The 13120-nt window shown below is 36.7% G+C and overlaps 1 protein-coding gene across 1 annotated transcript; it reads left to right on the top strand.

Moving 5' to 3' along the window:
• Positions 1 to 413: 413 nt before the first annotated feature.
• Positions 414 to 12888, top strand: LOC102422880 (zinc finger CCHC domain-containing protein 4-like; the record flags this gene model as incomplete). The annotated part of the gene is made up of 4 exons (XM_006108879.1): positions 414 to 494; positions 8030 to 8102; positions 11173 to 11323; positions 12783 to 12888. Coding segments are annotated over 4 exons (411 nt in total), but the record flags the coding sequence as incomplete, so codon positions are not given.
• Positions 12889 to 13120: the final 232 nt, after the last annotated feature.

Below are 13120 nucleotides of genomic sequence, written 5' to 3' on the forward strand. Positions count from 1 at the left end.
GGTTTTTAAAAAACTTCCTGGCACCATTATTTAAACTGTAAGAAAAGATATTCTCAAGTTCCAGGATAGAGCATAAAGTTTTGAATATACAAAGAAGTATATAGCATGGTCCCTCTAAAGGAGTTTGTAATCTGTAATCCACTTGGGAGAAATCTTTATAGATTTCTGATATATGATAGGAGATTCTTTCTGATTTGGTTCTTAAATTCTGTTTATAATTTTAGACTTTTATGTTTCAGAGAAGTTCTGCCTTTTAAAATATATTTGTAAAACTGAAACTTTGATTACATCTGCCACATTCTCTTCAGTGAACTATCAGAAATATCAGGAGAACATTGATTTTTTTGTTTATTTGTTTATTATCTATGGCCTTTATAACTTCATATTAAATTTGCTTTCACTAATTGTTTTAGGTTGCATGAGCTGATCAGGTTGAAAGCATCAGGTGACAAGAAGCCTAACATTAAAAGCCTTTTATTGGATATTGATTTTCGGTAGGTTTACAAAGTATAATATTTATTCTCATTCATTGTCTCCTGCTTTTAATTGTTTTTTCTCTTTTTAATTGTTTATTACCTGTTCTAATTCTAGTTAACATTTAGAAGTAGTAATTGGTGATAAGGCACTTTTTCAGTCACATCAACTCCATATGAAATCTTCCATATTTCAAACAGAGGCTGTGAATTTCTCCTTTTTTTTTTTCTTTTCCCCACTTTACCCTCTTCTGCCTCCCCTCCTCTCCCCCCTTTCCTTCTGGTAAAGGAATTTCTCTTTTTGCTAGTGTGCTTCCTAAATTCTGTCCATGATTGTGCCTCGTTGTTTTTGGCTTATAATTTAGTGATAAATTCCTACTGAGTGGAATTTCTTCTCATATACTTGTTTTCAAAGATAATTCTGAGCTTCCTCCAGGACTTTGTTTCATCATGCTGTTTTAAGTGTGATAAGGCATTTATTTAATATTTTTACCAGATGATGTGCATGTTGTCGTCTTTCACTGGACGTAGCCTAAATGAAGGGCATGCTACCTGGGGAATAGCCAGACCCCAAGGGCAAGGATGAGCAAACAGAGAGCTTCAGAGTCAAATGGTTGCTGATAGGTTGGAGCAAATGGATTTGAGACTGGGGATCGTGCCCGCAACCCAGGCATGTGCCCTGACTAGGAATCTACTGGGGACCTCTTGGTTCATGGGTTGATGCTCATCACTGAGCCACACTGGCCGGGCTCCATTTAAAATTTTTAAAACATAGAATCATAGCTTAAAGTCTTTTTTCCCCCACTTGCTGTATTTTAGGCATATTTTTAAAAATTGAGATATATTTCACATACATTTTTAGTATTATTCACAAGGTTGTACAATCATCACCATTGTTTAATTCCAGAATATTTCCATCACCTTTGAAACAAACACTTTCCTATAAGCAGTCTCTCTTCATTTCCCCGTTCCCTAACCCTTGGCCATCATTAGTCTACTTTCTGTCTATTCCTGAGATTTCATATACATGGAATCATATAATATGTGACCTCTAGTGTCTGGCTTCTTTCACTTAGCATAATGTTTTCAAGGTTCATCCATGTTGTAGCATGATCAGTACTTCATTCCTCTTCATGGCTGAATAATACTGTATTATATAGACATACCAAATTTTGTTTATCCATTCATCAGCTGATGGACATTTGGGTTGCTTTCACTTTTCAGTCATTATGAATAATGCTGCTATGAACACTTGTGGACATTTTCTTATATGAATATATCTTCAAATTTCTTGGTTATTGTATTAATTTACTAGGGCTGCCATTACAGAATACAGTAGATTGGGTGGTTTAAACAACAGAAACTTATTTTCTCATAGTTTTAGAGGTTGGAAGTCCAAGATCAAGTGTCAGTGGGTTTGGTTTCTTCTGAGGCCTCTCTTCTTATCTTGCAGGTGGCTGCCTTCTCACTGTCCTCACAATCGTCTTTCCTCTGTGTGTGTGTATTTCTTCTAGTAAGGACACCAGTCATATTCATTGGGGCCCACCCTAAGGACCTCATTTTAACTTAATCATTTCTTTAAAGGGCCTGCCTCCAAATATAGTTGCAAATTTAAGTACTGGGGGTTAGGGCTTTAACATAGGTATTTGGGGGGACACAGTTGAGGCCATATCTACCTAGGAGTAGAATTGCTAGGTCATATGATAGCTCTGTATTTAACTTATTGAGGAACTGCCAAACTGCCAAAACACAGGTAACTACATTTTGTTGATGGTTAGTGATGTTGAGCATCTTTTCATGTGCTTATGGACTAGTTATTTATCTATTTGGAGAAATGTCTATTTAATCCTTAGCCTATTTTTTTTAAAATATATTTTTATTGATTTCAGAGAGGAAGGAAGAGGGAGAGAGATATAGAAACATCCATGATGAGTGAGAATCATGGATCGGCTGCCTCCTGCAAGTCCCCCACTGGAGCTTGAGCCCAAAACCCGGGCATGTGCCCTTGACTGGAATCGAACCTGGGACCTTTCAGTTCCAAGGCTGAGGCTCTATCCACTGAGCCAAACCGGCTAGGACCCTTTGCTCATTTTTAATTGGTTGTCTTTTTATTGTTGAATTGAAAAAGTTCTTAATATATTCTGGATACTAGACTCTTATCAGATATATGATTTGAAAATAATTTTTCCTATTCTGTGGTTTGTCTTTTTACTTTTTATTTTATTGATTAAAGTATTACATATGTGTCCTTATCCTCCCATTGCCTACCCTCCACCCTGTCTTTTTACTTTTGATGAAGTCCAGTTATTATCTTTTTTCTTTGATTGCTTGTGTTTTAGATATCATATCTAAGACACTATTGACTAATACAAGGTCATGAATATTTACACCTGTTTTCTTCTTAGAGCTTTTTATTTTAGTTCTTATATTTAGATTTATTTTGAGTTAAATCTTCTATATGGAGTGAGGTAGGGATCCAACTTCATTCTTTTTACATAGTTGCCTTGGCACCATTTTTTGAAATGATTATTCTTCTCCCCTTGAATTATCTTGGTACCTTATTGAAAACCAAATGACCATAAATACATGGGTTTATTTTTGGACTCTAAATTCTGGTCCATTAATCTGTGTCTGTCCTTATGCTAGTCCTACACAATCTTGATTATTGTTGTTTTGTAGTAAGTTTTGAAATTAGGAAGTGTGAGTCTTCCAACTTTATTCTGTTGCAAGATTGTTTTTTGCTATTTTGGGTTCCTTGCATTTTATATGAATTTTAGGATCAGCTTGTAAATTTCTACAAAAAAATCAGCTGTGATTTTTTTTTATAGAGATTGCATTAAATTTGTAGATCAATTTGGGGAGTATTACCTTCTTAATTGTCTTCTAGTTCATAAACACAAGAGTCTTTCCATTTATTTAGGTCTTCTTTAATTTCTTTAAATGATATTTTTTAGTTTTCAGCATATAAGTCTTGCAGTTCCTCTGTTAAAGTTACTCCTAAATATTTTGTTCTTTTTGTTGCTATTGAAAATTGTTTTCTTAATTTCATTTTGTATTATTCATTGCTATTGCCCTGATTTACTTTAAAAACAAACAAACTGTGGCCCTAGCCAGTTTGGCCAGTGGATAGAGTGTTGGGCTGCGGACCAAAGGGTCCTGGGTTCGATTCTGGTCAAGGGCATGTACCTAGGTTGCAGGCTCCTCCCCAGACTGGGCCCTGGTCCAGGAGCATGCAGGAAGCAACCAATCTGTGTGTTTCTCTCACATCAATGTTTCTCTCTGTTTCTCCCTCTCTCTTCCACTCTCTCTAAAAATCAATGGAAAAATATCCTTGGCTGAGTATTAAGAAAAAAAAAGATAAAATATTGTGACAGAATACACATAGCATAAAATTGGTCATATTAACCATTTTAAATATACAGTTCAGTAGTGTTAAGTAAGTGAAGTACATTTACATCATTGTGCAACCATTCTCCAGAACTCTTTCACCTTACTTGGATTTACTTTTAATTTGAAAGATTTAAATGGCCCCTTAACTCTTTTGCCTTAAATGCCATATCTTATGGTTTTACCTTTCTTGAGCGTGAAGTTGAAATCTCTTGGTTAGAGTAGGCAAAGGGGATGTGGATAAAGTTATTTTATAACTAACGGAATACACTAATACTTTTTTTCATGTCTATAAACCTCTGTTGTGCTAAGGTTATCCTAGCTTAGTTTCTTTGATCCCGTACTGTGTTACTGAGTCAATTCTACAAAAGGTCAACATTGGGTGTTAAGAGAGAGCTGGTCTATTGAAACACAGGAGTAGCCAGAACGAATTCAGTCTGTTGCCTGTATTTACAGTATGGAGTGTGTGGGTTGGTTCGGGTTTCTCAGAGTTAAGTCAGGAAAAACTCCCTGAGGGTATGGAGTGGCAGTTGGCACTTTGACTTTGGTTTGTTGTTGCCCTACAGAAGGTCTGTCCAAGGCTGCAGAGAGCTGCCTCAACTCCAGCATTCTATGTAGATGTGCTGTAAATATCCTTTTCAGGGGTCCAAGATATGAAGTTAACATTTGCTAAGATGGATTTTTATATGCTCTAATTTTAGCATGAAAGATGTGAAACTCTATTTGGCAAACTATCATCCAAATAAAGTTATATAAAAAAATGGATTTCTTGGGTTCATTTCATGAACTTATTTTATTCAGCTCTTGATTACATTTCCTGTGTGTAGAGTATGTTTCACACTTGGTAACTGACTCATTTAAAGAGAATGAATGGCCAAATTAAATGAATGTCCTTTTGAGCAGTTTTCAAGTGCATGCTTTCTGATTGGTTTTGTTTGCTTTATTCAGTGGAGAGAATAATTCTTTGTGGCCAATTTCATTTTAAGAGGGTAATGTTGAGTGATTTTTCATAATTTAAAATATGAATAATTATGCTCCCTTGTTTGTATTCGATGAAACTTAGAGCTGAAATCTAGGCTTTTTTCTCTCTCTGGCCCTGCTTACTGCTGCCCAGGAAGTTTTGGACAACTGTGCTGTGTTGAATTTTATGTAAATAAGTTTTTCTCTTTTAATGAAAAAAAAAAAGACTATTGTGTCATTGTGAAGCAATAAAAAAATGGAGAGTCAGTAGAAATATATATTTAAACGGATTGTATTTTTTTTTGCTTACACAAAGCAATGCAAGAGAGAAGAAAACTCTCAAAAGATAGTTGACTCACAGCTCTACTAGTATTGACAGATATATATTAATTAAATAACAGATAATATATATTGTTAGCTATTTGGAATTTAGTTAAATAGGAAGTCATTTCTTTATTAGTGGTAATTGACATTGCCCCACAGTGTTTGGAGTGTTCATTAAGTTACAGTATATAATTTAAATATTTTTCAGTTACCCTAACCTTTTGTTTATTTCTTCGATTCAGATATACTAACAGTATTGTAAATAATATTAAGGGATAACATAATGAGAATGGTGAACAGTTGTTCTCCATCTCCACAGAATAAGAAGAAATGGATTAGATTACAGGAAGGGAGATTTTGGTTGGACATAAACATAATTCCCTAACATTAGGGACATTAAAGCATATTAGCTGGTGTTTATTAAAATAATGAGACCTAACATTTCAGTATACGCTATTTAGCTGGCACTGCTTTACATACATTATCTCATTATCTCATTTATTCTTACCAAGGCCTATGATGTGGAAACTACTATGTTTCTCATTTTGTAGACGAAGATACTGGGGCTCTGATAGGTGAAATACTTACTAAGGTTACACTGCTAATAGGGTTTGAAACCAGGTCATCTGACCAAAGAGTCTGTGCTTTTAACCACAGCATACGAAGAAGAGGATAAGCAGGGTTACCCATTATAATACCATGGATGGTGAATCAGTTGTAGACAGTAATGGGTAACTGAGAATAGAGTAGACAAAGTTGTTCTGCTGTCGTGATCTGGCTAAAGAAGTCATAGAAGTAAGGATGTGTCCCTGATGTTTTTCAGTCTTTCCACTGTGCATTCCATAGAAGGATGATGTGATTCATATGTGAATTGTTTATAACAAAATTGTCAAAGTTCAAGATCCTATTGAGATAAAAATGAGGTTTCTATAGTATATGAAAAACTCAGAAATCAGCATGAAAGACATTAAGAACCATAAACATAAATGGAGAAAACAGAGACAGACAGTACAAATACACTTAAGGAATGAGGAAATCTCAGTCTTATAAGAAACCAAATAAATGCAAATTTAAACCATTATGTTAGTATGGATTTTGCTTACTAAGTTAGTAAAAATTTATAAAGTTAATACCCAAAGTTGGTACTGTCATTCATTGCTGATAGGCATTTTAAAGTAGTGTGTTACTACACCTGAAACTAATATAATATTGTATGTCAACTGTAATTGCAAAAAATTTTTTAATTAAAAAAATAAATTTTAAATAAAGTAGTGTTAGAAGAATAAAGTGATTCAACCAATAAATAAATATCCCTCTTTCCCAGCACTAATTCAGTAAATATGAAATGCACATACTTCTTTTTTGAATACAGTGGGGCCTTGACTTACGAGTTTAATTCGTTCCGTGATGGAGCTCGTAACTCAAATGACTCGTATGTCAAATCAAAAGTGAACGAGTGAGACACGTGATACTGGGCTAATGTTGTGGCGTTCACTGTGATGTTCACTGTGCCAACTAGCGGTGGGGTATCTGAAGCTGGCTCGTAACCCGAATTTTAGGTCGCAACTCAAAGCAAAAAATCGGCCGAGAGACGGCTCGTATCTCGAAAAACTCGTTAGTCGGGACACTCATAAGTTAAGGCCCCACTGTATATTGAAAAGCATCCTATATAATAAAAGGCTAATATGCAAATCTACCGAACAGCCGAACAACCGGTCACTATGATGTGCACTGACCACTAGGGGGCAGGCGCTCAATGCAGGAGCTGCCCCCTAGTGGTCAGTGCGCTCCCACAAAGGGAACGCCCGCTCAGCCAGAAGCCCTGAGCCAGGCTTATGGCTGGCAAGCGCAGCAGCGGTGGCCGGAGCCTCCCGACCCCTCAGCAGTTGGACATCCCCCAGGGCCCCCGGACTGCAAGAGGGCACAGGCCAGGCTGAGGGACCCGCCCCTGAATTTTGTGCACTGGCTCTAGTATTTTATAAAGCTAATCTGCAATAGACAAGAAAAACTTTGCATTAAATATTTTTTGTGTGAATCACAGAAGAAAATACAGTAATTAACAGCTGTTGAGCAGAAAGGTTGATTCAGTATTTTTCTTAAAGTTATTAACTATAAGTGTTCCATAGTTTTATCACTGATACATTAAACTTGGGAACACAATTTAAGTTTTTTATTCATCATCCACGGTTACCAACTAAGATTTGGGGAAAGCTTTTTGTTTTTTTCTTAAAAACAAATTTTGCCCTAGCTGGTTTGGCTCAGTGGATAGAGAGTCGGCCTCCAGACTGAAGGGTACTGGGTTTGATTCCGTTCAAGGACGACACATGCCGGATTGCTGTCTCAATCCCCATGCAGAAGGCAGCCAGTCAATAATTCTCTCATCATTGATGTTTCTCTCTCTCTCCCTCTCCTTTCCTCTCTGAAATAGAAAAATATATATATATTTAAAAAAAACAAACAAAAAACCCACTAATTTTTTGTAATTGTTATTTTATTTTTTAGTCCTCACCTGAGAATATTTTCTCATTGATTTTTAGAGAGAGGGGGAGAGGGAAAGACAGAAATATCAATGTGAGAGAAACACATAGATTGGTTGCCTCCTGCATGAGCCAGGACCAGGGCTGGGCCAGGGAGGATCCTGCAACCAAGGTATGTGCCCTTGACCAGAATTGAATCTAGGACCCTTCGGTCCGCAGGCCAATGATCTATCCACTGAGCCAAACCCAGTAGGGCTGGGAAAGCATTCCTTATTTCAGAAGACGAAGCATGATGAAATTGACTTTATTAAAGGTGTGATTTCACAGTTTTAAAATGTAGTTTATATTTATTTATTGTATAACTATGACTGGACAAGTAACTCCAGTAATAAGCAAATTATTTTACAGGTATTCGCAGTTTTATATGGAAGATAGCTTTTGCCATTATAACATGTTTAACCATCACTTCTTTGATGGAGAGGTAAGAATTGTTAACATTATCTCTTTCTTCTCTTGTGAAGAATAAATTCAAGAGTATCTCCTTTGTTATTTTTCTAAAGTCCCTTAAGATCAAATTGTGGCTGTTCCACCATTTACTCATAGAGATATTTTATTCATTAACTGAGAAGATACTGAGCATCTAGAAGTGATTACATTATTTCTCTTTCATGACTTTTCACTACTTTTTGGGTAAAGATCCACTTTCTTACCAAGGCCCACATGGTTTTGTGTGGTCTGAGCCCTGCCACTCTTCAGCCCCTCCTCTCCCTGCTCCTGCTTTGCTCTTTGTGTTCATCTCGAACTCTCATCTGGAACTGGCCTTCCCACCACAGGGCCTTTTGCCCTGCCATGCCCTCTGCCTTCTCCTCTCTATTTGCCTCGTTAACTTTACCTCATTCTTCAGAGCTCTGTTCCAAGTCATTTTCTCCAGCCTCCCCCGAGCCCCAGACAAGGTCAAGTTCTCCTTTGTGGAGTTAGGATACTATAATTAAACCAGAGGCCCAATGCATGAAATTCGTGAAAGTGCCTTGACCCCGCTGCCGCCTGGGCCGGGGGCTTCTGCTGCCTCTGCCTGGGCCCCCGCCCACTGCAGCTTTGTCCGGGAAGGAAGGATGTCCGGAAGGATGCCTGGTCTAATTAGCATATTACTATTTTATTATTATAGATAGTTGTGTGGTTAGTTGTTTGATATCTGTCTCCCTAGTAAATTTCATGTTCCAGTTAAGGGGATTTATGGTTTTATTAGATTACTCCTTAAAAACTAGTGTCTAATAAAGATGTGTCAACATAAGTTCATTAATTCTAATAAATGTACCCCTCTGGTGGGCAATGTTAATGGGGAGGCTGTGTACGTGTAGGACCAGGGCCATGTGGGATATCTCTGTATCTTCTTCTCAATTTTGCTGTGAACCTAAAACTACTCTAAAAAAAAAATAGTCTTAATAAAAAGATAGTGGCTTAAAGGAAACTTCTTTATATGATGTTAATAACGTCACTGTGAATAAACAACACAGCAGAGCTGATACTTCCACTCCTAGTTTGAGCTCTTTGTCAATCTTATTACAAAATAAAAATCACAACTAACCAGTAGTCACACCTCCCAGGAGGTTTTGATTGGAATTATCAAGATCTCCTGAAGCATATCTGTGTGTGTGTGTGTGTGTGTGTGTGTGTGTGACTTTTTAAAGATAGTGAACCATGCTAAAGTATTTATTGTGCTTTAACGAACTATAGAAATGATCCCTGAAAGTATAGTCTTTTATTGTGCTTTAAGGTAATAGCTAATGATAGAATGAAAACCAAGCAAGACTAAAAAAACAAGCATTTAGAAAATGAAAACAGATTCTGAATTGTTGGTTGGGATTGAAAATGAGTCTCCTGATTTAGTAAGGATAACCAGTGACGCACGCCTTCTTTCAGAATCAGTTGGGCGTTGGGATATCTATTTTTCAGCTATTTATCTCTCTCTCCCTCTCCCTTCCTCTCTGAAATCAATAAAAATATACATTTTTTTGAAATACTTATTTTTTAGATATATTTTTATTGATTTTAGAGAAGAAGAAGAGAGAGAGAGAGATAGAAACATCAATGATGAGAGACAATCATTGATTGGCTGCCTCCTGCATGTTCCTTACTGGGGATTGATCCCACAACCGGGGCATGTGCCCTTGACCGGAATTGAACCCCGGACCCTTCAGTGTCCAGGCCGACGCTCTGTCCACTGAGCCAGACCAGCTAGGGCAATAAAAATATGAAGTGCCAGTTTTTAGTGATAATTGAGATGAAGAAAAGAGGATACTGTCAACATTGGTGGTATAAGCCAGCATCTGTTTCCATAGGTGTCAATTTTAGGACCCTCAGCAACTCTTGACAGGATATTATAGCCTAGATTCTTACCTGGAAGTTTATGCTTAATGTTTTTAAAATTTGGTTAAGAGTTTAGGCCTAGTTTACTTGTTTATTTTCTTTTTTTCTGCTTTTAACTAAGGAATTTGAAGATTTTCCAATAACATCATCTGTACTTTAGGTTCTCTTCATGTCGGCAGGTTAAGAAAGTACCAGGCAGTGCTTGAAAAATGATTAACCTTCTTGACACACTGTCCTTTGCTGTAGGACTGCCAGTAGGAGGTTAATAGTGACTCTCCTAGGGAAAGGGATTAGGATACGGTGCTTTTTCCTCTCATCAGTTGGGATTTAGTAGTAGGACAATATATATTTTAAATACATACAGGTTTATTAAAGTTTAACATACCACTAAACTTTAAAATCATATGCCACTCAGGATATTGTTAAGTGTTGATTTGCTTTTATAGATGAGTACATACTTGAAAACTATTACAAAGTCAGATGACTGGAGTTATTATAGATGTATCTCTCATTAACATCTCCCAAAACAACAACAACAACAACAACAACAACAACTAAAGATACATATTTTAGACAGTAGTTATGTTAAGTTTGCAATTACTAAAAACACTTGAATCAGTTTGTTGGGAAAATGTGTTACTAGCATGGTCTCATGGCCTGGATACGAGTTGTTATTTGTGACCCTTCGTTTATTTACTTACCGTGCATGTTCTCAAAACCCTGTGTGTTTAACTGGTAATTGTAGCTCTTATTAAACTGAACACATGGTGGTGGACAGACCAGATAGGAAAGAAATGTGCCTTGTCTTTGTGTTCCCAGTGTTTGGCACAGTCCCTGCTTCTGTTTATTAAATTGAATTTAGAGTTTTAGATAGTTTTTCTTGGGTAATGAGTTTCTCTCTTTTAGGTTACTAAATTTAGGTTTTTAATTTAACCATTTGAAATGTGTAGTCCTCTGATAGTGATGGTATTTGAATTTGCAATTTTAAAAACTTCCTTATCAAGAAACCCAAAGATAAAATCACACAGGGGATGAATGAGGGAGGCTTGAGGATGTCAGTGAGGGACTCTGGGGTGGCAGATGGGTGAAATTTCAGTACCAAGAGTGAGACCGACCCCAGTGCATTCTCCTCCAAATAGGACGAAGTGCCTCCCTAATTTAGAAATGAATGTGTATTTTTCCAGGCTGCCCTTGAAGTATGCAGAACATTTTTACAGGAAGATAAAGGTGAAGGAGTCATTATGGTGACAGACCCTCCTTTTGGTGGCTTGGTTGAACCTCTGGCTGTTACATTCAAGAAGCTAATTGCTATGTGGAAGAAAGGTCAAAGTCAAGGTGTGTAATTTATTACTTACTTCAAAATAAACATGTATCTGAGCATTTACTTTCTGTCAAATCAGATCTTGGTGAATTAGAGCACTAAAATATATATGCCTTTGTTTCTGGTCTTTTTTAAAAGCAGGCTTATTTGTTAATGTGGCATATTTTATCATCATGATACACTTTGTATTGTCCTGATCATGTGTTTTTAAAATGGCTTGTAGATAATTTTGTTCTTATGGGCATAAAGGGACATGAAGAATAGCAGTAAATTGTCTTTTTTTTTTTCTTCAGTAAATACAGGTATGGGCAAAAGTAGGTTTATAGTTGTTTATTTGGAAAATAATGCTAAAATAAATAAGTAATACTACAAAAATAAACTGTGTTTTGTGTACTCACAACTACTTTTACCCACCCCTGTATTTACTGAAGGGCCATGAACCAGGTGGTAGAAATAGAGTAGTGACCATGTCAGCCACATAGCTCTGCCCTCATGCACCTTCCATTCCCTGCTCCTAAAGTCTCGCCCAGGACTCGAAGATACCACCGACCTCTGGCCCAGAGTGCTAAGTCATGCCTGGATTTGGGGGGAAAGTCAGACACCCAGGAGCCAGACAGTGGTTATCAGTGACACAGATACCTGGTCCTAGCGGTGGAGGAATGGATGAGGGTTATTATTCAGTTTCAGGTGGCTTAGGACTTCCAAGTATTTCATCCAATGATCTAATTAGTTTGTACAATAATTTTTTAGTTTCCAGCTTACAAGTTGATAAATTGTAAGAGCGTTAGGAGTTTGTGATCAAGTTTCTCAGTCAATTGTGCTACATAAATAGTGTGCTTTGGGGGACAGAATGCAAACGAAATCTAAAATATGACTCATAGTGTTAAGTATTCCATTTATTTTCAGTTCCTAAGTCACTTATCGGAGTGTATAAAGTCCGTATTATTGGGGAAGCAATAAAGAGCTTTGTGGGCTTGAATTCCAATTCTACCACTTATCAGCTCTGTGGACTTGAACCAATGACTTAAATCTTGTGGCTTCATTTTCTTCTATAAAATGGGATTATTAATATCTGACTCTAGAGGTTATTATACATAGACAATATATCAAAAGTACCTAGCATTGTGTTCAGCCTATATATAACAGCTGTATTCCTGCCTCTCATAAAAATTAATTTTATATTCCACTTTTTTGGTAACATCTCTACCTTTACATATACTATTGTGATATGCATGTTAGGATTACTTCATACGTGTAGCTGTGTTTAGATATAGGAGAATGTTTCCATTGTCTTTGTGAGAGGTCTGACTGTACATGGTGCTCTGGTAGACATTCCTTCCTTTAGTGTGATTTAAATGTATTGAACGTTGTAGTTTCTTCTGATACCAGAAGCTTTCCAGTTATAGCTGTTATATTTTTTTCTTTAATATCAGTTTCTTATTTTCTTTCTCCTTTTTTTTTGTGATCCATTAGATAACAATCACAAAGAACTACCCATTTTCTGGATTTTTCCCTATTTTTTTGAATCCCGAATTTGTCAGTTTTTTCCAAGCTTCCACATGCTGGACTACCAGGTATAGTAACTATTCTGTCTTCTGGCATGGTTGGAGAGTGTATATTCAGCTTAAATAAATATCCTGATAAGACTATCCATTGGTTTTAGTAAATGAAAATACTATAACTTGTGTGAAATACAAATCCAGTGGTATCTCAATGTCTGTTGTCCCTAGGGTGCTTATTTAAAATATGTATTTTTAGGTAGCAAAATAAACCTACTAAAGCAGTATCAGAGGGTGGAGCCCCCCCCCCCC

The sequence above is a fragment of the Myotis lucifugus genome, unplaced genomic scaffold (assembly GCF_000147115.1).
Source record: "Myotis lucifugus unplaced genomic scaffold, Myoluc2.0 scaffold_4089, whole genome shotgun sequence".
Classification (NCBI taxonomy): Eukaryota; Metazoa; Chordata; class Mammalia; order Chiroptera; family Vespertilionidae; genus Myotis; species Myotis lucifugus.